This window comes from Tenrec ecaudatus, chromosome X (assembly GCF_050624435.1).
Source record: "Tenrec ecaudatus isolate mTenEca1 chromosome X, mTenEca1.hap1, whole genome shotgun sequence".
Classification (NCBI taxonomy): domain Eukaryota; kingdom Metazoa; phylum Chordata; class Mammalia; order Afrosoricida; family Tenrecidae; genus Tenrec; species Tenrec ecaudatus.
The window spans coordinates 167,849,476-167,876,151 of record NC_134548.1 but is presented as its reverse complement, the minus strand read 5'-3'; the positions used below and the strand labels follow the sequence as shown (position 1 = coordinate 167,876,151).

Here is a 26,676-nt window from a genome sequence, read left to right as displayed (position 1 = left end):
ACTGCAATCCCAAGTCAAATGGGCTATAGACTCTGGCTTGTGTTCCATTTACGGTAAAGCCTGATAGATTCTAACCTTTATAAAACTCACTTGGATCACACACACACACACACACACACACACACACACACACACACACAAATGGCATTTTGTCCTGACAAGAGGAAGTGGAATGCCACCACAATACTAAGTCAGTGACACCACCTCTTGAAGTTTATCTGAATAAACAGCCTCTCCTGCAAACAATTCTGTAGAATTCCATTTGCTCCCACTAGAGGAAAGAAGAAAACGGAGCAACTTAACAACTGCTCAACAACGGCATCACGTTGCTGCTGCCGCTCTGTCCTCTTCTACGGGAGTCTTGAGTTGCCCTTTGTAGGGCACCCTGAAAGCCAGAACTTTGAACCCAAGCCCAAAGACTTTCAGTGCCATCACCTTGGGATCAGTCTCCTGCTTCTCACACTGAGACAATGCAGACTTAAGTCCAAGTGGGTTTTTCAGACCTTCTCATCAACTACCTGTGTTTAGGGTAAAGTCCAATTCCCTTAGTGGGGTTTCCGTATCAGATCTTTCTGGTGTGACGTGTGGGGGATGTTGCGCACCTCAGAAGGACTTGAGTCCAACGTCCCTGTGGTCCAGAAGCATGCAGCTGGGTCACCAAGGACTCCATAGCAACTAGGCCAAAGGTACGCGGTAGGAACATGATATGCTCTCTACGTTCCCCGGGGGTCTACATAAGTAAGGTGAAGCACGTTGTGCACTACTAAGTGCCCCACCTGGTTTAACCGCCTACGGAAGGGAACTCATCTTCTCAGAGACAGGCACCTCTTCCCTTCCCCCACCTCTGACAACGGAATTTCCATTCTGGTTCACCATTGTACAAGTGTTTGTTGATTTGGGGTGGCATTAGGACAATGCTAAACGGTGAGTAGCAGTCTCGCACTCCCCCTACCACGAGCCACTGACCCCAGCTGAGGCGAGTCCTCCCCTGTGCATGTGTCCTTTACGATGTCCCAAGAAAGGGGCGATGCCAGGATCATGTGCACTAAACAGGCACACCACCTCCTTGCTTGGGAGACTGCATTGGACATGATATGACCTGAGGGCTTAGAAGCCTGCCTCAGGCTCCTAGGCTGTTCATCACGACTGGGGAAGGCAGCCTCACCTTCCTCCTGCGGAGAGGCTGCTTGGTAAGTGGCACCACACACCTTGCAATCAGCAGCCCGGGTCCTAAGCCACCCCGACACCTGGGCTCCTTGAATGGGACTGTAGGTGTAAGAGATCAACTACTCCAAAGTGTGGGTTTCCCTGAATGCTGAATGAGCCCAACCAAACCCTCACTTCCAGTCGATGCCGACTTGGGAAGACTGTTCAGGGAATGCTGAAAGGAGGGGCACACCTGGGTGTGGTCGTCATCGTCGTCCATGTCCCCTGTGGCCTTCAGGCCGGCATACCCGCAGGCCTATCTGAGCCCCAGACCAACCCTGTGACCCGAGGTTCCAGGCTGCGACCCCTGGATGCGCCTCAACATAGAAAGGAGCCTGACTCAGAATAGGAGAATCAAAGTTTTATTTTGAGTTGGACAGATCTTAACGACCCCACCCTTCCTGCTCCAGCCTCAGAGGGACAGAATAGCGGAGGACAGCACACAGAGGCTCAGCCATCCTTGCTGGACCGCAGGTTCCCGAGAAAGCAGGGCCAGTAGTATCACCCAGCCCGTAACAGCAGCTTGACATGGCTGACCATGGTGGCGATGGCCATCTGCAGCCTGTTGGAGTCATCAGCAGTCAGGTGACTACAGGGGAGGAGACAGGGGTTAGGGCACGGCTTCACCGCCCCCGCCCCGCCCCCACCACCACTCTCCCCCCCCCTCCCACGACCCAGTCCTCCCGGCCCCCAGCAAACTCACATAGTCACGTCCCTGCCGTTCACCGTGATCTCCTGGCCGACCAGGCCAACGAGGCGCTGGGCCACTGGTAGAAGGTTCCTGAGGGCGACGTCGGCCTCTGTGCAGGACTGGAAAGGCACAGTCAGGATGCTGACTCACCGTTAAGGGGCCACGAGGCTGGCTGTGAACGCCCCCCAGCCCCCTCTGCCCGCCATGCAGCCCCCCCCCACCCCCACCGCCTGATGCCGACCAGAGAAAGGATACAACTCAATCAAAGGGCTTCTTCTAGGTGCCGTGCCTGGGGCCTGGTCACCACCCGGCCCGGGAGCAGGCCGGGGACCCTGGGCCTGAGCCGCGGCACCCTCGGCCACGTCCCCGCCCTCGGGGCCACGGGAAGCACCCTGGCCGTCGTCCACCGAGCCCTTTTTGCTGCCTCCGCCAGCGCCCTCGCCCTCGGAGTCCATGTGGCCGGTCCTTTGTCTCCGCTGCTGCCGCCCCTGCTACCGCCACCGCCGCAGCCGCCCAGGGAATGTGCGCTCACAAGGCTCCGCCTCCCAGCGTGGCAGCGTCCGCCAGTGCGCCTGCGCAAAACCACCCCACGAGGCCCGGAGCACGAGATTCTGTCTGGGGAACCGCCCCTCTAGGAGCCCAGCCCCCCAGGAAGACGGTGGCCGGAGAGTGCCACCCCACAAAAGGCAACTGTAGCCTCCGCGAAACGCGGAGACCTTGAGCCCGACCTGAGCAAGCTCGCTGTGTGTTGCTCTGTGCCATTCTCCCGTGGACAACGGTTCACAAAGTAAGCAGCTTTGGAGAACCTACAGCGCGTCATTTCACCCAAGGGGAGTCAGCGTCTGTGTTTCCAGAGGGACGCGCCCATATCTTGTAGGTCTCAAGGGAGTAAGAACTGCCCACCAGGTTCTAGCAGGGTGGTGGACGTGTGATGCCACCTGGACTCCCTAGGTAGGGCACGGGACACACAGCGAGCTTGCTAAGGTCCGGCTCAAGGTCTCTGCGTTTCACGGAGGCTACTGTTGCCTTTTGTGGGGTGGCACTCTCCGGCCACCGTCTTCCTGGGGGGCTGGGCTCCTAGAGGGGCGGTTCCCCAGACAGAATCTCGTGCTCCGGGCCTCGTGGGGTGGTTTTGCGCAGGCGCACTGGCGGACGCTGCCACGCTGGGAGGCGGAGCCTTGTGAGCGCACATTCCCTGGGCGGCTGCGGCGGTGGCGGTAGCAGGGGCGGCAGCAGCGGCAGCAGCAGCGGCAGCAGCGGAGACAAAGGACCGGCCACATGGACTCCGAGGGCGAGGGCGCTGGCGGAGGCAGCAAAAAGGGCTCGGTGGACGACGGCCAGGGTGCTTCCCGTGGCCCCGAGGGCGGGGACGTGGCCGAGGGTGCCGCGGCTCAGGCCCAGGGTCCCCGGCCTGCTCCCGGGCCGGGTGGTGACCAGGCTCCAGGCACGGCACCTAGAAGAAGCCTTTTGATTGAGTTGTATCCTTTCTCTGGTCTTGGCGTCGGGGGGTGGGGTAGGGGTGGGGGGGCTGCATGGCGGGCAGAGGGGGCTGGGGGGCGTTCACAGCCAGCCTCGTGGCCCCTTAACGGTGAGCCAGCATCCTGACCGTGCCTTTCCAGTCCTGCACAGAGGCCGACGTCGCCCTCAGGAACCTTCTACCAGTGGCCCAGCGCCTCGTTGGTGTGGTCGGCAAGGAGATCACGGTGAATGGCAGGAACCTGACTATGTGAGTTTGCTGGGGGCTTTGCGGGAAGGGTCTTGGGGAGGAGGGGCAGTGAGGCCAGGCCCTAACCCCTGTCTGCGCCCCCTTGTAGTCACCTGACTGCTGATGACTCCAGAATGCTGCAGATTGCCATCGCCACCATGGTCAGCCAGCTCTACCAGCTTGTTCAGGCCATGCAGAACCACTGGTACAGTTGTCTCAGGAACCTGTGGCCCAGCAACGACGGCTGAGCCTCTGGGCGCTGTCCCCCGCTGTTCAGTCCCTCTGAGGCTGGAGAAGGAATGGTGGGGTCATAAGGATCTGCCCAGCTCAAAATAAACTCGAGGTTCTTCTCGTCTGAGCCAGGCTCCCTTCTCTGTTGCGTCGCATCCACGGACCCTGCCCTGGGACCTAAGGGGCGAGGGTGGGCCTGCGACACAAGGAAATGGGGCCAAGACCACAGGGGACATGCACGACGGTGGATGGTGATGACCACACCCAGGGATGCCCCTCCTCTCGGCATTGACTGGCAGTCAGGGAACTTGGTTGGGCTTGTTCAGTCGTCAGGGAAACCCACACTTGGGAATATTTACAGCCCCACCCAAGGGGCCCGGGTGTCGGGGTGGCTTAGGACCCGGGCTGCTGGCCACAAGATGCGTGCTGTGGATTACCAAGCAGCCTCTCTGCGGGAGGAAGATGAGGCTGGCTGGCTGGGCCATGATCAACAGCCTAGGAACCCCACAGGGGCAGATCCAGGCTGGCAGATAGGGTCCCTCAGAGACAGTGTTAGTCTGGGTAGACTAGAGAAACCAATTAATAGACATGACACATATGTGTGTAGGAAAGAGCTTTATGTACAAGAGCCGTTGAATGTTCAGCAAACTCCCAATCCAGTCCAGATCCGCCATTAGCGGGTATGTCTGATATCAATCTATAAAGTCCTCATCAGATTCACGAAACACAGGCAATGATGCTGGATACAGGAAGATCACAGACCAGTGGATGGGAAATCTTGGTGGATTCAGTGGTCTAAGAATCTGAGTGCGGGCAGGGATCTCCATGTGGCTTCTCCAACTCAGGACACTATTGTAGTTGCATGAGTTTTGTCACTAAAGAGAGACTAAAGAGTCTCTCAGGGAGAGTCAAGAGAGTCTCCTGCCTCCAAGGAGGAAATTCAGGAGTTCCCAGCACAGCCTGGGAACCCCACGGGGACATTTCCAACTGTCAGATAGGGTACCTAAGAGGCCCTGGGACTTGGAACTACTCAATGGCCATGAAACCAGGGACTGCTGGCCACCAGCAGATTTGAACCCACTGGCCGCTCTGAGTCATACAACCGAAGCTTTCTGCTCCTGTGATGATTAATACCCTGGGAAACCCAGAGGGAAAGGGCCATGATGTGAGAGGGATCCTAGGAGTCAGACTTGACCTCGTTACCACTGAACCATGCCTGGTGGCGCTGTTGGGTGAACACAGCACTGCCAACCCCAGGGCTGCCAGTTTGAAGCTAAGAGACGCTCCCTTGGAGGAAGACGAGGGTACTCAGACCCAACAGCGAGCCTACGTGAGGTGTCTGACCCTGTAAGCCTTCAGGGGAACAGACGGTCTCATCCTAGTTTGAACCAGAGTCTTTCAGGTAAGCCCCCACTCCCTCCCAGGGCTTACCGAGGAGCCCCTGGAAGGATTCTTCTCAGCCTTGGAAGTCCGAAACAGACAGGGTGGCTGCAAGTTTAATTGTCTGGAAGGCAGGGTTTATTTTATTTTATTGGGGGCTCTTACAACTCTTATCACAATCCATAAATAGATCGCCACTGTGTCAAACACATCTCTACCTATGTTGTCATCATCTTTTCCAAATCCATTTTTTATCTACTTGAGCCCTTGATATCAGTTCCCCATATTTTCCCTCCCTCCCCCCATGACCCTCCTTCCCCAAAGTCCCTTTGATAATTTAAAAATTACTGTTCTCTTCGGGTTTGTTTTTTTTGCTGTCTCCCTTCCTTCACCCACTTTTCTGCTGTCCATCCCCGTGTGAGGGGGGCCATACGTTGAACATTGTGATTAATTCTCCCTTTCTCTCTCCGCCCCCCTTACCCTTACCCTCTTGGTATCGCTGCTCCCCTTATTGGTCCTGAGGGGGTTCTCTGTTCTGGATTCCCTATGTTGTTAGCTCTTATCCGTACCAGTGTACATCTGGACTACCCAGATTTGTAAGATAGAGTAGGGGACAGGATAAGGGAGGAGGGCACATTAAAGAAGTAGAGGAAGGTCGGTGCTGTACTGCACCTTGACTGGTTTGTCTCTTCCTTATGGCCCTTCTGACCGGCGGCGATGTGTGTGTGTGTGTGTGTGTGTGTGTGTGTGTGTGTGTGTGTGTTGTCCAATTGACTACTGGATTTGGATCTCCACTCTGCCCTCCCCCTCATTCCCGTTGATAAGATTTTTGTTTCGTTTTGTTTTGTTTGGGGTCTTTGATGCCTGATACCTCATCCCATGGGTACCTCATGGTCACACAGGCTGGTGTGCTTCTTTCATGTGGCCTTTGTTGCTTCTGAGCTAGATGAACACTTGTTTTATCTTCAAGCCTTTAAGAACCCAGACACTATCTCTTTTGATAGCCAGGCCCCATCAGCTTTCTTCACCCATTTTGTCTTCAGGGATCATGTCAGGGAAGGTGAGCATCACAGAGTGTTATGTTAGTAAAACAAAGTGTTCTTGCGTTGAGGGAATACTTGAGTGGAGGCCCAATGCTCATCTGCTGCCATAATACTTTGTAAATAAATAGGTATATAGGTGTATTCCCATGTCATTTTATACAAATGTATTTACATATATACATGCCTGTATGCAGACCTCAATAAATGTCCTTTGCTTCCCAGTTCCTTCCTCTATTTCCTTTGACGTTCATCCTGCCCCACTATCATGTTCGTCCTTCATTTGGATTTTGGCAATTCTTCTTGGCTACATTGCCCTTGATTGAGCCCCACCAGCCATCCTTTGCCCTCCTCGCCATCGATTTTAGATGGTTGTTCCCTTGTCCCTGGGTTGGTTGACACCCCCCATCCTGTCTCCCACTCTCCCTCCCCTCTCCTACTAAATACGCCCCCCCCCCGGCCCACCACCACTGAACCGTGGGTCTCATTGTTCTCTCCTCCAGATTGCTCCTATCTTGTCCGGGTAGACATGCATAGACAATAATACGCGTGCAAAAGAAACAAAGCAAAGTGAAACATAACCGAAAGAGAAGACCAAAGATAAATGAACAACAGCGAATACAACAAACAAATACGCAACAGCAAAAAAATGAAAAGCCCTCAAAGTGTTCCAGGCGTGTCCGTGGACTTTTATGGTTGTTCTCCAGTCAAGTGTGCTGGGGTGCCTGCCCTGGCCGTAAATTCCACCTTTGGCTTTCTTCCAGGACTTCCTTGCTTCTATCCCCTTGCTGCTCCGCTCTACGCTCTTAGTGTTTCACCTTGGGAGGTGGGGTCGGATCAGGTACATCTACCACCGCACGTCCCCAGTGCTGTCCCCCTTAGCGCTATGTGTCAGGAAGGCACATGGTCCTCTCGTGGTGGGGCCGGCCCTGTGATCCTCTCTGTGCATTGGCTGCTCTGGGCCGGAATATTGTCCTCGGGGCTTGGCGGGTCGGGGTGTGTTGCACTCTCTCTCCTTCCCTCTTTGCTGCTGAGGAGACACACCCCTCTTCCTGGGCTGCCCTTGATATCAGCTCCTCTTTATTCCCTCCCCCCCCCACCCAACCACCCTCATGAACCCTTAATATATATATACATATATATATATTCATACATTATACCTTCTGATGGATCCCTTCACCCACAATTCTGTCATTCACCCCCCTCGAAGGGGGTTATGTATCCAATGCTATCCGTCCCCCTTCCCCACCTAGTCCCCCCCCTTCCCATACCCTCACGGAATAGTTAGTCCCGTTACTGCTTCTGAGAGGATTGTCTGTCCTGAATTCCTTGCGTCGAAACCTATGTACATACGTCCCCCAATCTAACAGTATTGTGTGGTCGACCTGAGGCCATGATAGTGGGGGGAGGAAGCATGATAGAAGTAGAGGAGTGCTGTGTGTTTCGTAGGTGCTACCCTGCACCTTGGATGTGTTGTCCATTCCAGGTGTCTCTTCTGTGAGGGAGTTTCTAATTATCAACAGATGGGCTTTGGATCTCCACTCTGACCCCTGTCCTTCACATCAACATAATTGTGTTTGCTTTTGGTCTTCTGATACCTGATTCCATGGAGAGCTCATGATCACACAGGCTGGTATGCTTCTTCCACGTGGACTCTGTTGCTTCCCTGCTAGAGAGAGACACTTGCTTACCTTCAAGCCTCTAAGACCCCAGAAGCGATGTCTTTTAATAGCCGGGTGCCATCAGCCTTCTTCAGCACATTTGCTCATGCACCCGCTTTGTCTTCAGCGATCGTGTCGAGAAGGTGAGTATCACACAGTGCCACGTTATTAGAACAAAGTGTTCTTGTGCGGAAGGAAGACTTCAGTAGAGGCCCAAAGTCCATATGCTACTTTAGAGCTTTACCATATAAATATATACACGTAGCTCAAATACCCTTATCTTTATAAAACAGTATATTTACATATGCACATGTCTGTATCGATATCTGTCTATATAGCTTGAACCTCTTTTGTCTTTCCTGTATTTCCTTGTACATTCCCCCTGCCACACCATCATGTTTACCCTGCATTTGGCTCTCAGCATTTCCTCTCAGCTACATTACAATTGATTGAAAAGCACTACGAATTCTATGTCCTTTTCACCCTTGATTTTTGATCCCTTGATGCTCCCTGCCCCTGGATTTGTTGGCTCACCTGTCCCTTCCCTCCACTGACTCCTCTCCCAAGACCATGCCCCCTCCCCCAAACCACCAGTCCTGTTGTTTTCTCCTCGGGATTCTTTATCCTGCTTGTCTCATATAGCTAGACATATGAAGGGAGGTGAGGGGGTGGGGGAGCCTATACATAGTTCCAGGTATATCTGATATATCTTAGTAAATGTCCCCCAACTGGGACAGGGGAAGTGCCAAGGACAGTACCCCGAGTCATAAGGCTATTTTCAGGGTTACTCGGGGACTTTTTGACTTTGCTCCCATTGCTGCTCTGTTATGGTCCCTCCGTGATTGACCCCACTGTGTGTGTGAGTCGGGCGTGGGCGGTGTGGAGGGCAGTCAGACTGGACACACTGCCTGTACTGTGTCTCCAGTGTTGTCCTCTGTAGCACTGTGGCCCAATGAGGAGACCACATGTCTGGAGCTTGGGCCGGCCTTGGGGTCCTCTCTGTTCATTGGCCCCTCCGAGCAGGAACGTTGCCCTCCCTCAAGGGTTGGTGGGCCAGGATGAGGTGCACTCTCTCTCTCTCTTTTCCTCTTAGTTTGTTCTCCCGTGGGCAGCCCCGACTGGCCACTCTCCCCGGTCTCTATCTTCAGTGCTGTCCTCTGCAACTGACCCTTTTAGTTACCAAGCATGATGATCTTCTCTTGATAATGTCTCCGAAGGAAGCAAACGGAAGTCTCAGCACGCCGCGTCTCAGAAGCATTCTGTTGCACTTCTGGTAGCCCAGGGCGTGACTCTGTGCAACACTGCCATTTGAATGCGTCAGTTCTCCAGTCTGTCCAGTTTCACATGCGTAGGAGGCAAGAGAAGATACCATGGCTGGGGTCCGGCACGTCGGGCACCAGTGACAGCTATCCTTTGGATGACTTTCTTTGCAGCAGAATCTTCCCAGTAAAAGAGCTTACTTGAGCCCCTAATAAAACGTTTAAAAAAAAAAAGAAACAAACAAACAAACAAAAAAGAAAATGATGATGGCAGCATATGTACAAATGTGCTTGACACACTGGATGAATGTATGGATTGTGATAAGAGATGTAAAAGCCCCCAATAAAAGTATTTAATTAAAAAAAAAAGAGCCTACTTGATTTCTTAACTATAGCATCGAGGGACATTGTGGATCCGAGGGAAACGAAGCCCTCGCCACTTTCATGGTTTGCATTTGTGAGGAGTTTGGGTGTATTTGTGTTGAAGCGTAATCCATGCTGAAGGTTGTAGACTTTGGTTTTCAGCACGCGTCTCTTCCGTTTCAGCAAGCAAGGTAATGTCATTGCATGTCGCAGCATTCCATGACTCCAGCAAAGAGGGGCGAAGGAGACTCCAGGGATTGAGGGAATTCTAATTGAAATGTCTCAACCAGCTGAAGAGGCACTGGAAGCACTCTCTTGTCGGTGCCAGGAAATCTGGAAGACGGGTACTTGGCCAACTGACTGGGAAATATTCGTATTTGTGCCCAGCCCAAAAGAATGCTCAAAGTATAGCATGCCATCCCTGATATTGCAACACGAGTAAAACTTTGCTGAAGATCATTCAACACCGGTTGCAGCCGTCCACTGACAGGGAGCGGCCAGAGGTTCGTGCAGGACAGAGAAGAGGAAGTGGCAGAGGGGATGTCCTTGCTGATGTCTGAGAGACCTTGCCTCAAAGTGGAGAAGACCAGAAAGAGGCTTACTTTTGTTTCATGGGCCACGCTGAGGCATCGGACTGTGTGTCTCGTAGCCGAGGAGGGATAGCCTTGACAAGCGTGAGATTTCTAGAACCCATCATTGTGCTCATGGGAACTTGTACATGGATCGGGGCAGCTGCTGTGGCAAAAGAACAAGGCACCACTGCATGGTTTAGAATCAGGAAAGGTGTGTGTCAGGTTGTATTTCTCACCGTTCTTATTCAATCTGTATGCCGAGCACGCAATCGAGAAGCTGGGCTCAATGAAGAAGCATGAGGCCTTAGGATTGGAGGAAGACTTATGAACAACCTAAGATGTGCACATGGCACAACCTTGCTTGCTGAACTTGGGGAGGGCTTGAAGCACTTGCTGATGAAGACCAAGGAGTGTGGCCTTCAGTATGGATGACAGCTCCATACTGAAAAGAAAAGAGAATCCTCAAAACTGGCCCAATAGGTAACATCATGATAAATAGAGAACGTGCTGAAATGATCCAGGATTTTGTCTTGTTTGGATCTATAATCAATGCTCATGGAAGCAGCAGTCCAGAGGTCAAAAGCTGTATTGCATTAGGTAAATGTGCTGCACGAGACCTCGATAAGAGTCTTGAAAAGCAAGCATGTTACTTTGAGGACTAAGGTGCACCTGGCCCACAGCACGGTATTTGAAATTGCCTCATGTGCATGTGAAAGTTGGACATTGAAGCTCTGAAATTTAAATGAGATGATTCTTTTCATGGACCATCTTACTTCAATGTGTGTTTTCTGTAATGAAAAAATAAAACATACCGTAATTTAAACAAATAACATTACACACACACACACACACACACACAGATGAAGACCAAAGAAAGATTGCTGCATTTGCATTGTGGTGCTGGAGAAGAATACTAACAGCACCATGGACTGCTAGAAGGACACACTGATCCACCTGGGAAGAGGCATGGCCAAAGTGCTCTTTTGAGGCAAGGATGCTGAGTCTTCATCTTACATAGTTTGGACAAGCCATCCGGAGAGACCAGTCCCTGGAGAAGACCATCGTGCTTGGTGACGCAGCTGGGCGGCAGAAATCAAGGAAGGCCCTCACGAAGATATGCTACCACAGCGGCTGCAACAAGAAACCCAAGCAGAGGACCCATGGTGAGGATGGTGCAGGAATGGGCAGTGTTTCCTTCTGTTGTGCTAAGGCCGCTCTGGGTTGCAGCCCACTCGGTGGCACCTAGCAACAACAAGCAGCAGGTCTCTAATGAGTCTTCCTGCAGTCCTCATGCCACATTCTTCTCGATCCAGTGGTGAAATGTAAGAGTTCAAGGCTGATGAGTGAAGCACATAAAGAACAATCGTGTGAGAATTTGAAATATGATAAATTAGGAACCTGTTCAATCACAAAGTGGGCATTCCATACAGGATGTCTTGGAAATGGTCCCACATTTTGAATACACGAGGGGTTGCGCCCCCCCCCCCCGCCAACAAAAAGAACAAACTATGCTCCTTTGTTTTGGGGATGTGAGGAGTATAGTGCTTTTGGAATCTGTTCCACCGGATCAGACTTTTAATCAAGCTTTCTATTTAGAGGTTCTGCAGAGATAGTGTAAGAGTGCGCAAGAAAGAAAGCCTGGCTTGTGGCAGACTGGACTGGTGTTGTCACCAGGACAATGCGCCTGCTCATGCAGCCATTCAAAACACAGCATGCCTCTTTTGTCTCACACCCCTTCCTAGCCTACCCTCACTCCTTGAGGCTTCTTTTTGTTTCTGTGAATGAAGAGAGACATGAAAGGAAAGCGATTTGCCATTGTAGAAGAGGTGAAGAAGAAAAACCAAGGGAGGTGCTGTCAGCCATCCAAACAGAGGAGTTTGAAAAATGTTTTCAAGAATGGAATTCCAGATTTGACAAACATAGTAAGTGTAATGGAGAGTACTTTGAGGGCGATAAGGTTGTTTTGTAAGAAACAAAAAAATCGGGCACATGAGGGAGGGGGGAAAGGGGAGGGAGGGGGAAAAAAAAGAGGACCTGATGCAAGGGGCTTAAGTGGAGAGCAAATGCCTTGAGAATGATTGGGGCAGGGAATGTATGGATGTGCTTTATACAATTGATGTATGTATATGTATGGATGGTGATAAGAGTTGTATGAGTCCCTAATAAAATGTAAAAAAAGAAAAGAGGAGAAAAAAATGATTAGGGCAAAGACTGTAGAGATGTGCTTTATACAATTGATGTATGTATATGTATGAACTGTGATAAGAGTTGTATGAGCCCCAATAAATTGTTAAAAAAAAAAAAACAATAAAAAAACCAAAAAACAAACAAAAAAAAGAAACAAAAAATTAAATACATGGCTTCGAAAAAAGTTCTGTTCTTTGGTGGTGGGGTAGGGTACCATCTCATATATAACCCCCAAAGTGGATCCCAACCTTATTCCTTATACCAAAATACACCCCAGCTGGCTCAGTAAATCAACATGGAAATATGAAACCCAAGAAGTGCCAGAAAACGCACAGGTGAATGTTTTCATCTTCTGAGAGTGTTGGAAATATTTCTGAGCTCAGGGACCTCCAGGAAGGGAGGGAGGGAGGAAGGAGGGAAGGAAGGAGGGAGGGAGGAAGGAAGGAAGGAAAACCCACCGCACTATCATCAAATTAGATTCCATCTCAAGGCGACCGTACAGGGCTGGGTAGAAGTGCCCCTGAACTCCCGAAACTGTCATTGATTCGAGGAGTAGAAAGCTCTGTCTTTCTCCTGGAGAACGACTAGTGGTTTCAAACTCCTGACCTTTCTGATGATTGCCCAACTCATCATCAGGACACCACCAGCGCTGCACATTGCAGAGGAAAAAAGATAAAGCCGTCACAGAAATCAAACACGGGCATGAGTGAATCGTCATTGCAATTTGATGGGGCTAAATGTTGTAAGCGTTTTTGAGACCAAGCAAAAAATCCAATGTAAAAATAGGCAATGAATACTAACAAGAAGTTCAAAAGAAATACAAAGGCAAAGTAACACATGAAGAGATGCTCCCACGAGTCATATTTTACCAACTAATTAAAAGGAGATGCTTCATTGAACGGATTGCATCACCTGTAAATGATTCCCATTGGCTTGGGCAGGGATCTGCGGGTGGAGCACTGCCATAGACTTCTCTCCCGACGTCGGGTTCAGCGTCCGTTTTGTTCAGAAGTCATTACCGGGAGAGAGATGCTCGGGTTAGGAAGAACAGCTAGGTGGGACCCAGGGTTCCTAGAAACCCCACGGAGCTCGGCCCCCACCGGCCCCTCACCACAACCAGTCCCTCGGTGTCCAGTGCAGCCCAGAGTGGCCCCTGCACCTTCTGAGGTGCTGCGGACAACAAGCAGGGAAGCGCTGAAGGCGAGCAAGAGAAAGTGGGGATTGCAGAGTGTGCAGCGTCACCAGAGGCCCAGAGCCCATTTGTCTTGTTTCAAGGGGCCAGTAAGTAGCACTGGCAGCTCAATAAACCGTACAGCCATGCTCACTCATTGAACACACACTAAGCAGGCACTAGTCATGAAGCGCCAGGCACTAGTGGTCGTGGGTTGTTGCTGTTGTTGTTGTTCTGTGTTCTCCAGCCAGTTCTGACTCATAGCTACCCGTGTACAACAGCACAGAACACGGCCCAGTCCTGTTCCAGGCATGTGAGAGGCAGCCAATTGCGGGAACTCCAGGAGCACCGGAGGGCCGGCTGTCACCAGGTGGCAGTAGAGGAACACTCTGTGAATACTCTATGACCACCCCCACCCACCCCCGCTCCAAGCTCCACTGTCTAGATGGATCACCCCTCAGTGTAATGATAGAAAGATGTCATCTATTAGCTGTTCAACCTTGCAGAGCTCCTTCCTCCCTCTAGACGGGGCCGATCCTTCGCAATGATCCTGCCTGCACACTCTGCCTTGGGATTAGGCAGTGTTTCCTTCTGTTGGGCGCCACTTCGCTGGGCGGGGGGTGGGCTCCCACTTGACAGTGCCTACTACCAACCACATAGCCCAGCTAACCTGACAAACGAAATCCCCCATCACTGGCATTTGTAGGGGAAAGCTCTGGTCATGTCTTGACTCCCTGAGGATAGGCAATCTGATAGTCGGACGTGGTATAAATGGAGGCTCCCAGGATTCGTTGGGACTGGGTTGGAGAGAGGGGAAAGCCTCCCTCAGAAGCGTGCAGACTAGAGTGGAGGATGTGTCAAGAAGCAGTAGCTTCACCTTTTGATATTTTTGTTTCATAATGGTTTCTAGGACCTGTAGCAATGCTGTGTGTATGTGTATGTGTGTGTGTGTTTGTGTGTGTGTGTGTGTGAGAGAGAGAGAGAGAGAGACTTATCCTTGTAGATAAGGTAAGGCAGCATCCATCCACTCAGCACCATCTAGGATCCACATTGGTACCAAGCGTCTCCAGAGAAACAGAACTAACCTATATTGTCCTGTTGTGAGAGCTGGCAAGTCCAAAACCTACAGGGTCAGACAGCTGGAAATTCAGGTAGGATTTGTCAGTGCAGGTTTGTGCACTCCCAATTTGTATAAGGCTATGGAGGACAGTGGGAGCCCCAAATCCATCTGCAGAGGATCTAGTCAGATGAAGAATCCCCTGGCTACAGGCGAGAGAGTGGGCCAGTGAGACAGAGATGATCATAAACTCAATGGTGGTGGATCAAACCATGGTATCATATGATATACTTGGTCAGTTGGCCTCCCTCTTGACCCAACCTGTATTTGCTCTAGGCTCAAATGGTTCTCGCCTGTTCCACTATAGACATCTCTTCTCAGGTATTTTAGATATTGCTGGTGGTCTTCTCTTTCTTACTCTTTTTCTTTCTGTCTGTCTTTTTTTAACCTTTATACTATTTTTTTCGGTGCCATTTGCGTTTTGTTGCTCCTGTTGGGTTGTGCAGGCTGTGACACACAGAGGAAGTAGGTGCATCCAGCCAACAGCTGGCGCAGTGGTTTACCGGGGAGTGGGGACGGCGAGGGGAATTGGGGACCACTGGAACCGATTGTGATGATATGGACAACTTGTTTTAAAAGTGACTTGGCTGAGGGAGCGTGTGATACGCGAATTTTATACCAAGGAGACCACTCAACGTAAAAAGAAATGTGCATCTCTGGAAGCCGCCAGCTCTAAGTGACAGTCGGGCATTCACTCCGCCTCCTTGGGGCCTCTCCTTCCTGGAGGAAACCCAGTGAGAAGCGTCACGCTCACACACTCTACCCCTCAGATGTGTGTCCTTCTCAAAGGCCCACCTGGCCCAACCCCTTCATCTCTGTGTACTCAAAACCACACATTTGGTTTTCATGCTCTTTCCCTCCCAACGTAGGTGGGGTGATGTTGGCCAACCTCTGTTGTCAGAGGTGCTGTGACTGCTGCCACCAGGGCGCTCGTCCAGTAGGACAACCAATCCTGAAATCCCCTTGCAGGTTCAAGTTCAGAGATGAAAGGAAAGCCCCCTGTCGAAGTCTGCTCTTGTCAACTAAGGCTCCCAAACCCTTCCGTCAGAACCCTTGCTGCCAACTGGCCTACTGCTCCAGCTCGGCCAGCCAGTCCTGGTGGCTGCTGGGGACAAAACCTGCTGCCCGCCTCCCCGTGCCCTGAAATGGGGGCGGCTCATTCAAGATCTGAGCAGGGCCAGGTCACCTAGGACTTTCACTTGAAAAGAGTCCAGCGCCGTGGCCAGATTCACAAGGCCACCTGACCCCTTACCTGCTTCCATGACTGAACCCTTTGATAAAAGACTCTGTAGAAGAATTCTGAGCATAAGGCAAGGACTGCAGAGCAGAATATAACACTTTAATAAACTCCAGGCTTTCTGGATCCATGGCAGTGGGATGGATCCCTGAAACTATTGCTCTGAGGTCATCTTTAAACCTTAAACCGAGAATATGATCTGAGGTCCCCTGCAAGCCAAGCGGAAGCCTGCCTTGAGCGTGGCGGTGGCCCTTCGAGAGAGATCTGTGATCAGATGGACAACTGTGGCCGCCAGGATTCCACAGGGAGCTTAAGGGGGGGGGCGGCGAGTTTGTGTTGTGGTGGTTGTTGTTGTTTGGGGGAGGGGGGCAAGGGACAACTCAGAGAAGGAGGGTGAGGTGGTGGCACACCGGATGAATGTCTCTACAACCAAAAAGAAACGATCAGTTTAGAAGCACAAAAAGCTCAATAATACCCACCCCTTCCTCGGTGTCTGTCCTATTGAAGAGAGGAGCCAGGGTGTGGGTCAGGCAGAACGACGGCCCCAGAACAAACCCAGAATCCTCTCCGAGTCCGTGACATGTAAGTGGAGGGGCGTGCAGACACCTGCCTGGTGAATTGTGAAAGACGGCCTGAGGGGTTTGCAGTGGTGACACTCCTGAGACTTAGCTCTGATTGGGCGTGTCTCTTTTTCAAAGTGTTCAATTTAGATCTAAACTTTCTTCATCTCCACTCCCTCCCTTTGGGGCTCCAGGTCTGCGTGGCTCTGGGTCCACCCCGGGGGGGGGGGGGTGTGCCCTAGCACCCATCGTGCCCACAGCGCAGGCACGCTCCGCCCCGAGCACAGTGGAGTGTTTGGGCTTGGCTGAAGACGCGCAGAGGCCCAGCTCTCCCTCCGGGCCACGGTGTCCCTCGGCCTCGAGGAGGAGTTTGTGGGAGTCCCGTCTGTCGGTTTGAGTTGACAACATGCACAAGGGCAAGATCACACCACAGAGGTTTCTCTAAAGCCTGTCCCATGGGAGCCTAGAACAATACGGTTCTCACGAGGCTGATGTCCATCGGAAGGCAGAAGGGTTTTGATCTTACCACGTGTGGGCCAGCAGGGGAAGGGAGAGCAGAGCGGGCTAGAGGAGAGGAAGAGTGGGTGAAGGGGCTGAAAAACGAATGGCTGTGGGCTCCCCTGGAGCTATTCAGAGCCACTTGCAGAGAGCGGTCAAAAGCAGAAGCCACTGGAAGAATCCAAGGGGGATTCGGTAAGACGCTAAGCAGGTGCCGCGGTCACGCGCTGCGCTGCGGTCCGCATGGCCGGCGGTTGGCAAGCGCCAGCAGCCCCGAGGGAGCAAGACTGGGCTTTCTCCTCCCGCCAACAGTTTACCGCCTGGGAAGCCCACAGCGGGTCGCAAGGAGCCAGCATGGACTCTATGGCAGCGGGGACCTCATGCAGAGCCGTTTGGGTTCTTGTTTCCGAGTGTGGCAAGAAGCTGGGGAGAGGATCCTATCCCTGCTGAGGCCCAGAACTGGTGCTCGCCTGGCTTGCCAAGGACTGGAAAGTTCTGAGCCGTGGAACTGGCTTCGGCCCCGGCCAGGGCGTCAGCAACACAGCGGCTCTCACGGGAGGCCTGGAGACCTGCTGGGCATCCGTGCCAACTGTGGGGCAGGTTACACACTTGGGCGACTCCCTGGTCCAGAGTCCTCAGCTAGAAGGCGGGCGAGGTGCAGGGCATGGGTAGAACTGCCTGCCAGAGATGAGGAAAGGATGGGCTAGCTGAGTAGGAGCAGTCTCAAAGTTCTGCTTTTATGACTGATGTGCAGATTGGAAGTGCCCGTGCCTGAGGACACCGACGACTGGCAAGATCACAGTCAGCGCAGACTCTCCGCCCCGGGCTGGGCCCCAGCCTCGGCCTCTACTGCCCGCCTTTTGTACCTTTCCAGCACATCTTGGTCACCCCATAGCACGCAGTCAAACCTACACACTTTCCACCTCCTGGAACCACCCCGTGGCGAGCCCCTTCTTCTTCTGCTCACACAAGGAGGGCCGCAGTCTCAGCTCATTGTATTTAAATGGCGTTAGCTGGACCTCTATTGTTATCCAGGTTTTACACAGAAAACCAAGGTCATCGGGTTCCACTTCGGCTTGAGCTATTCCCCAACTCTGTGACCTTGGGGAGAGACTCCCCTTGGTGACAACTGGCCTCCTTTGGAATCCTGCCCTCACGACTGCATGTGAGCCACAGGGCGGGGCAGCTCCCCTAAGGACCCTCCCTTCCAAACAGAGGGCACGCCATATTGCTTGCTCCCCAGGGCGGCTCCCCTGTGGTCCAGAGAGGCTGGAAAGCCACCCTCCCGGCCCCAGGAAACCGCCGCCAAGTGCGGGCCGCTCAGCACCCCGCTGTTCTCCTGCAGCTCCTGACCGACAGCCGGCCAGCTATCAGAAGACTTGCTCAGCTCACGGGGTCTCCTCACCGGCACCCCACATTAGCCATGGGTTTGGCCCTCCCAGAGGCGTGAGGTCTCCTTTCCATGAGGGTCGGGGGACTTGAAAGAACAGGGCAGGGGAGGACTCAGGAGCCGTAGTCCCAGCGAGGCGGCGCCTCCCTACCCACCGAAGGCCTGCAGGAAGAAAGACAGCGGAGGCAAAGGAGGATCGATCTGCAGATTGCGTGTAGGAGGAGGTTCTTGTCCCTCTTTGGTTACAATGAGGGGAACGGTGACACATCCCTGCTGAGCAATCCGGCTGTGACAATGAAGCCAGCACCCCGGTGCTGAGGGAACCCCTTTCCCAGGCACAAGCAGGGCAGCAGGTGTGTAGACTGGGAGCTGCGTTCCTTTTTCACATGTGAGTGCACACACCTGTGTGGGTTTGGTGCACGTGTTCATACATGTGCGTGCAAGTGTGTGTGTGTGTGTGTGTGAGTTCATAGATGTGTGCGCACGTCTATGTGTACCCGAGTCAGTGTGAATGTGTAGCTATAGGTGTGGGTGCACATGTTTGCGTGTGTGGGCGTGTGTCCCTAAACTCGTGAGTTGTGTGGGTTGCATATTTAGGTTCGCATGTGAATGTGCAGACGTGTGCGTGCGTGCCTGTCAATGTCTACGCTAGAGCAGGTGTGGGCTCCATGTGGGGGTGTGTGCAGGTGTTTCTCCGCAAGGGACACAGTGAAGGACATGAACCAGGCTGCCAGGAGGGGCTGTCTCTGGGAGCGGGAGGGAGGGTCGAAGGGGCAGAGACTGGATTGTCCGTCTCTTTATCAGTTCGAATCATATTAGACTTTGACGTCTCCATTTCTCAGGACTTTCGAGGTTGAGGGCTCAGACAAAGCAAAGCTCCCCTCTCCCCCCGCATCCATTTCTGACGTGCTGTCCTAGGGGAAAGTGGATGGGATGCATTAGTACAACGTCCCCGGAAGCCAACCTGGACACTCGAGAGACAGCGGGAAGACTGAGAAGCAGGAAGCTGGGAGGCTGAGCTGGGTGCAGGGAGGGGCTTGGACCCAAGCTACAGAAGGTGCCTGTCAGGAGAGCAGCTAGTCAGCCCTGCCACTCTGGGCACCTGGCTGCGTCTTGTGCTCTGTCATCAGGACAGGCGACTTAGTGCAAAGGGCTTGCCGTGATTTCTAGAGAGGGACTGGGGGCCGGTGGGCGGGGGGCTGGTGTGGGGTCAGGAGCAGAGGTGGGCCATCGAGGGCTGAAGTGGGGAGGGCATTCATGCCCCTCTCAGGATCCAGGAGGCTCAAACACTCCAGGTGTGCACTGGGCCACTGAAAACAAAGACCAAAAGGAAACGCAATGTCACATGGAAGGGAGTGGACAAACTAGAATTGCAACCACCTTCTAGGTCAGGCAAAGCTATTCCCAAACTTGATTTTCAGGTTTTCGTAAACCCAGCTTTTGAGTCTCAAACACACTGCTGTCAAGTCCACGGGTACCCCTGTGGGGTTTTGCGACGCTAACTCTGTACAGGAGTGGAAAGTCTCACCTGTCTACCTCAGCAGAGCTGCCGGTGCTTTTGAATTGCCTCTGGCAATTCCGCTTTCCCAGGGTCCCGCGTTCTGTTGCGTCTAGCATCTTCGCATCTCTAGAGCCCTTCAAAACTGCGTCCTCCTCTCCACTGCCTTGGTGGAAGGGTGTGTAGGAACAACTTGGAGGCTAAGAATGATTCCTACCTGATCCTGTCACAAAGGCCCCTTCCACCTCCCGTCTCAGCCCTGCCAAATGCACACAGATCAGCCAAAGCCGTGGCCCCTCTAGGGCCTAGGCTTGTCCCAGGAGTTCTCCTCCCCACATCAACCTCCTCCAACTTGATGATTGGCCTGCCCTTTGCCCTTTGCCCTCTGCTCCCCTCACTCTGTACCCTCTGTGGACCGTGCTGCCGCCCTCCGCTATCACCAACATGCCAAAGACCCGCTGATCTGACTCGTGTCTTCAAGCTATGGTGGCAAAGTGGTCATGGATGGGGCTGCGATGCGCCCGGTGGCCTGGCGGTTATGCGCAGGACTGCGATCTGCCAGGTCTGCGGTTCCAAACGACCAGCTGCTCCTCGGGAGAAAGGGGGAGGCGGGGGCGGATGGGGGGCATGTTCTACTACTGTAAGCAGAGTCAATCTTGGAAGCTCGTGGGGGCATTCCAAGTCTGCCCTCCATGGTCGCCATGAGTCAGCATCCACCCGATGACAGTGAGTTTGAGTGTTGAATGTTGGCTCCCGTACATTCAAGTGAGGGCATTCGATGTACTGGTCGATTCAAGCTATGCGCTCGCTCCATAGTAGAGAGAATGGTAGAGAGCCCATACCAAACGGGGAGGGTGAAGAAGTGAACAACAGGCATGGAATCACCACATGTTTATGGGTAGCCCCGCTCTGTGGCCCCGGTGGCACTGTGGGCGCCGGTAGCTGCTAACTGTGAGGTCCGCGGTTCAAAGCCACCCACCCCTCTGTGGGACAAAGGTCAGGCGGTCTGGTAACAATGCACGGTTCTGTCTGGGGCCCTGGAGTCAGTTCTGACCCAGAGCGACCCAATGTATGCCCAACAGAATGCCCCACCGCCCCATCCTCGCCATCGCTCCTGCGCTTGATGCCCTGGTGGCAGCCACGGGGGCCACCCATCTCCTTGAGGGCCTTCCTCGCCTTCCCGACCCCATCCGCTTGGCCAAGCATGCTGTCTTTCTCCAGGGACTGGTCTCTCCTGACAACAGGCCCAAAGGACTGGAGACAAAGACGCCCCATCCTTGCCTTGAAAGAGCCCTCTGGCTGTACTTCTTCCCAAAGAGATTTGTTTGTCCTTTTGGCAGCCCAAGGTATTTTTGACTTCCGTATTTACAACCCTTCCACCCCCTAGATTGACTCACTGTAATCCATAATGGACTCTATGATTGCAGGGTTGGTGCTGTTTGGGTTTGGGTGTGTTGTGTGTGCGGGGGTGGGGGGTGGGGTGGAGGGGCGACAGCAGCTATGTTTCAGCAGCCGAATAAGGCGTGCTGTTGTCTTCATGGCGTCCGCCGTCGGCTGTTGGGATGGACAGAGAAATCCTCCAAGAACTACCGGGCTCTGAGGTCAGCGCCTGAGTGGGGAGGGCCGGCACGCTGGGGGAATAGCCTGTAGGGCCTATGCAGCCTGGGGAGTCAGGAGGAGGGCCTGCACAGAGACGACACACAAGCTGGGGTCTCTCTGAAACAGAGAGCCAGCAACGAGTGCTGGTCCTGCATCCTTCCCTTCCAAGTGCCCTGGTCACAGCCCGTGGTCTGCAGGAATCCTGGGGGGGCTGAGACAATGCAGTCAACACCCAAAGTGAAAATTGTCTCACAGATCACCCCTGTGGCCTGATCTCCTATGTGAATTCCTTATAGTGCCAGTGAGCGTGCAGGCCTAGCCTTGCCTTGAGCCTACGTCATAGCCTCAAGCTCAGCCTCCTATCCCCCCTCCAACCCCCCAAGGTACTTAGCACCGATCGATCGCTCTGACAGATTTTCTCTAGCGAGACGGAAAACCACTCCACACTTAGACCTCACTCGCCTTGTGTCCCGTTTGTAGGAACTCAACGGGTGGGCCAAAGTGGCATCCCAGCGATCCGTTCTGCGTTCTCCGGGGCCTGAGAGGAGCGCCCCGGGCGCTCACAGATGGAAAAGGGGGTCGGAGGTCCTGGGGATCTCGAGGGACACTGCCAGCAGAGGAAAGTGTCCCAAGGTCACCCATGAGGTGAAGAAGTGGTAGAAGACTGTCTTTCTTCCAGCCCAGGGATCCAACAAAGGAGGACACGGGATGCACCTGCAGCCTAGGAACCTCACCTGGAGCTCCGACTTTAGGATCCGGGGCTTTGGGAACCTGCCGGAGCTGCAGATCCTCTTCTTCGGCGTTCTCCTCACTGTGCATCTCATCACCCTCGCGGGGCACGCAGCAATCGTGCTCGTCACGCTCACGGACCCCTGCCTCCAGACGCCCATGTACTTTTTCCTCCGCAACCTGTCCGCCATTGAGATTTGCTACGTGTTGGTCATTGTCCCCAACATGTTGGCTAATTTCCTGTCCGAGAACCAACGAATGCCCTTCCTGGGCTGTGCCCTGCAAATGCTCCTCTTCATCGCCCTGGGAGGGGCCGAGTGCTTCCTTCTGGCCGCGATGGCCTACGACCGGTTCGTGGCCATCTGCAGCCCCCTGCGCTACACACTCATCGTCACCAGAGCCCTCTGCCTGCAGATGCTGGTGCTGGCGTGTGTCGGTGGCTTCGCGCTCTCCCTCACCCTCACCACCCTGATCTTCCTCCTGCCTTTTTGCCAGTCCCGCGACATCAATCATTTCTTCTGTGACATCCCCGCTGTATTGTTCCTGGCCTGCTCCGACACTCGAGCCAACGAGATTGCCGTCTTCCTGGTCTGCATGCTCATTCTGTTGATCCCCTTCCTGCTGATTCTGCTCTCCTATGCGTTTATCATCGCCGCCATCCTCAGAATCCACTCCGCCGAGGGCAGGAGCAAAGCTTTCTCCACCTGCGCTGGGCACCTACTGGTCTCTCTTCTGCACTATGGCTGTGCGATATTCATCTACATTCGTCCTAAGTCATGCTACACTCCAGAACAGGACAAAATTGTGTCCTTAATCTACACCAACATAACCCCCATGCTCTACCCGATGATCTACACTCTGAGGAACCAGGAAGTCAAGGGTGCCCTCAGGAGATTCCTGCAGAGCCACCGCCGGATGAAGTGGCAGCGCAACACAAGGTGAGGGAAACTTGGAGTCCACCAGGACTCCCCTGGCCCCCTGGCCAGAAGCCAGGGAGCCACCGAGTTGCCCTGCTTCCTCCTGCGAAGCTGAGCCCTGGTGCTGAGTGGGCCCGGAACCCACTGCCTCGTTGTGGTCGGAGGGCTGCAATGAACGCCAAGCCTTTCCGGGGCATAGCCAAGGCCATGGGCTATCTGGATCGCTGTCAGCGTCCCGGTCACGGAGAGCCTGCCGCAGCAGCACCCTCAAGCAGCTCGACGTCCTTACCATAGCATTCCTGGACCTACTCCACTCGCGTTTCCGGGCCAGCTGACTCCTCTTTGTCCTTCCAACCAAGGCTGGGGGGGCCCCTTGGGAGGCACTTGCTCCTGGAAGCCCATGTACACAGCACCTGCCCCGGCTCCCTTCTACCTACCCCCCCACTAGCCGGCCTGCAGGCTCCTGAAGGACGAGCACTGAGATGTGTCTCCGTCGCTGTGGCGCTGGGCATGTGGTGGGCGCCAACGACTGATCATGGGACTGATTGGCAAGCCCTCATGGACTTGGGCTATGGAATATCCCCAGAGGCCACCTGCACATGGAAGCAACATCTTCAATATGCTGCCAGGCCTCGGCCCTCTGGCTTCGGGGCTCATGTCAGGGCTGAAAACCACAAGGCCTTCACGGACCCTGCTCCCACCCCATGGGCTGGGCCCCGTGCCGTGAAGCTCTGGGGTCCCCAAAGTCCCGGCATTTAGCAGAAAGCACTTTGCGTGCTGGGCTTGGCACTGAAGTCACACCGGGCCTTAGGAAGCATGGAGAGCCTCAGACATGGAGATTTCCAGACTGTTGAGAGTGGACATAGATAAACCAAGCAGCCCTGGTGGTGGAGGGGGTTGTGAACTGGTCTGCCACCACAAGGTCAGCCGTGGGAGCCCATAGGAACCCATCAGCGGCTCCCAGGGACACCAGGCTTTGTATTCGTGGGAAAACGTGTCCCAAGGTGGGGTTGGGCACGCGGGGGTGGGGGGGTGAGGAGGCGGGAGTCGGTAACAAGGTTCCTTTTATTACTTTTGATTAAAATGTTAGTTTTATTCGTTTTTATGTTAGACAGGGTTCTCTAGAGGAACAAAACCAGGACACTAATAATTTTGTATATATTTATGTAGATAGATAACATCAGAAATAAACAGTTAACTAATCTATAAAGCAGTACAAACGGCTCGGTGCAACTCACTCCTGTGAGACAGCTAGTACACCGTCAGTCCTTCAAGTCTTGAGGGCCGCGGGGTAGTCCTCCGTGGAGCGATTCAGGTTCAACGGCCACAAGCAGCAAACAGCAAGCAGGCCATCAAGAGTCAGCCAGATGGCAGGGTCCGACAGTCCCCAGCTCAAGCAATGTACCCTCCAGTAGGGTGGCGAAGCGGGTCTTGAAGGAACCTCAAACTACAGCGACACAGTCCACGGTTTAGGGGTCCCACAGGTAGCGTAGCTTGCAAATGGAGGCAGAGAACCAGCTAAGGCAGCCAGCCACACACTGGTCCAATGATCAAAGAGCAAGAGACAAGAGAGGCGAGGCTCGCCGAGCCAGTGATCGCTCCACCCTTCATTTCATCCCACATGTGTTCATTGGCCAGGTTGGCACAATAAGCCTACCTGTCACGGTTTTGATAAATGTATCATTATTATGTAAAATTCCAGCTCTAGGAGAAGTTGGCCAAGCACTTTCCAGGCACTCTTGGCGATTTTTGTGACGCTGCTGCCCATTGAAAATCATTTCAAAATGAGGGTGTCAGGAGGCACCAATGAGCGGGTCCTCCCCCACAGCGGCCCCATGCACCACGCAAGGAAGCCCTGCCTGGTCCTGCACCAGCCTCACCACTGTCCCTGTGCCCGAGCCCGTCGTGGCCGCCACCCTGTCTGTCAAGACAGAAAGAGTGGACAAAGGAACAAGTAACTCAACAAGCTGTCTGTAGCCACTGGCCTCCAGCTGGCTCTTTGGACTCCTGGGAAAGAACCAGAGCCGCGCTCCATTCGCTGACCTGTGACCACCAGGGTCTTCCTGGTGCCCGGGCCACCCTGGCTGTGCATCGGCCTTCCTTTCCCAAGGCTGTCTCCTCTCGCTGTAATGTACAAGCCTCCCCCTCCCTTCTCCATTTAGCGAGAGACACTGCGGGTAAAGCTCTCTCCTTCCCGAAAGAGGGTCTTCACGGGCACTGCAGCTCCGGGCTGTCCCCGCAGTGAGGGTAGCTGACAATAGAAAACACGGTCCCCGCCCTCCAGGCGCTCACAAAGTAGCCGGGGGCGGGGTGTGTGTGTGTGTGTGTGTGTGTGTGTGTGTGTGTGTGTGTGTGTGTGTGTGTGTGAAGAGGCGGGAGAGAGAACACACGCAAAAAAACAAATCTTCTTTCAGGTTTTCCTGTGAGTGAGATGAAGGTCTGCCACTGGTTAGCATGAGATACTTAAGAAGCAGTCCGTGTGGCTACAATGTGCTGCACATTATTCGATCATAGGAAGGGACAGCCCCTCCCCCCACCAGCCCTCTTTCTGGGTTGTGTGAGTGTTGATATGGACAACAGGAAGGAGGTGTAGGTGTTTGAGGGGCTCTTTGCTGGGCAAGGAACCTGACCCCCTGACCGCCTCCTTCTGGACCCCGTGTTCAGTCAGCACACCATTTCCTTACGATGGAAGCCAAGAGAAGGGGAGCCCTGGGGCAGAGCAGGTCCCCTGCGGGCTGCTACGCACCAGGTCAGCAGTTTGAAACCACCAGCCGCTGTGTTCTGGGGGAGAGAGAGGAAGTCGTCTCCTCCCGTAGAGAGGGGCAGAAGAAAAGTGGGGGGAAAGAGACAGCAGTCAGCGTAAGACATGAAAGGAAGAATGATAAATTGTCAAAGGTTCATGAGGGAGGGAGGGTGGGGCACGGCGGAAGTGAGCTGATGGCAAGGGTTCAAGATGAAAGAAAATGTTTTCCAAAGGATGTATCAATGTGCTTGACACAACGGATGGATGGGTGGATTGTGATTAAGAGACGCCAGAGCCCCCAATAAAAGGGTTTTGTTGTTTTGTTTTGTTTTCAAAAAAAAAGAAGAAGAAAAAGAGTGCCAGTCTCAGAAACGCAAAGGGGGGGCAGTTATATCTACCCTGTCCTTTAGGGTCGTTGCAGTGAGTCGGCATCGACTCGACGGCAGGGGGTTTGGCTCAGCAGCCAGGAGAAATTATTCCCGTGTTTCCCAACACTGGCTGCCCTTCTCTCTCGGTGGCCCCCACTGGCTCTCTCCTGGGGCCTCGGCGGATAACTGGTCTTCCGTCTCAAAGCGAAGGCCAGCGGGCGGTCCTCCATGGGGGCATGGGGTGCTGGAGCTCTCCCCGGCGCCTGGTCCTGCCTGCTCTTTGACGAAGGCCAAACCCAAGGCGAGTCTCAGAGCGAAAATGGCAACGACAGAGAAAAGAACTCACCACAGAGTCGGCCAGGGACAACAAACAAAAGAATTCCTTAGGACATCCCAGCGCTGTCCAAGATGGGCACGGGATGGCCTGCGGTGGCAAGAGGGAAAGGACAGGTGGCACGGTGCCAAGCGGAGGCAGTGAGGGTTAGCCAGCCGCATCTTAGGTGGGACAGCACTCAGCCTGCCTTTGTGCCTTCAGAGCCCAACAAGGCTGCCCC

At 53.7% G+C, this 26,676-nt stretch overlaps 1 protein-coding gene across 1 annotated transcript; it reads left to right on the top strand.

The window, feature by feature from the left end:
- The first annotated feature begins 22,073 nt into the window (after positions 1–22,073).
- LOC142433865 (olfactory receptor 10V1-like) lies at positions 22,074–23,036 on the top strand. Its single transcript, XM_075538513.1, has one exon. The coding sequence runs from the start codon at positions 22,074–22,076 to the stop codon at positions 23,034–23,036; it is 963 nt and encodes a 320-aa protein (XP_075394628.1).
- Positions 23,037–26,676: the final 3,640 nt, after the last annotated feature.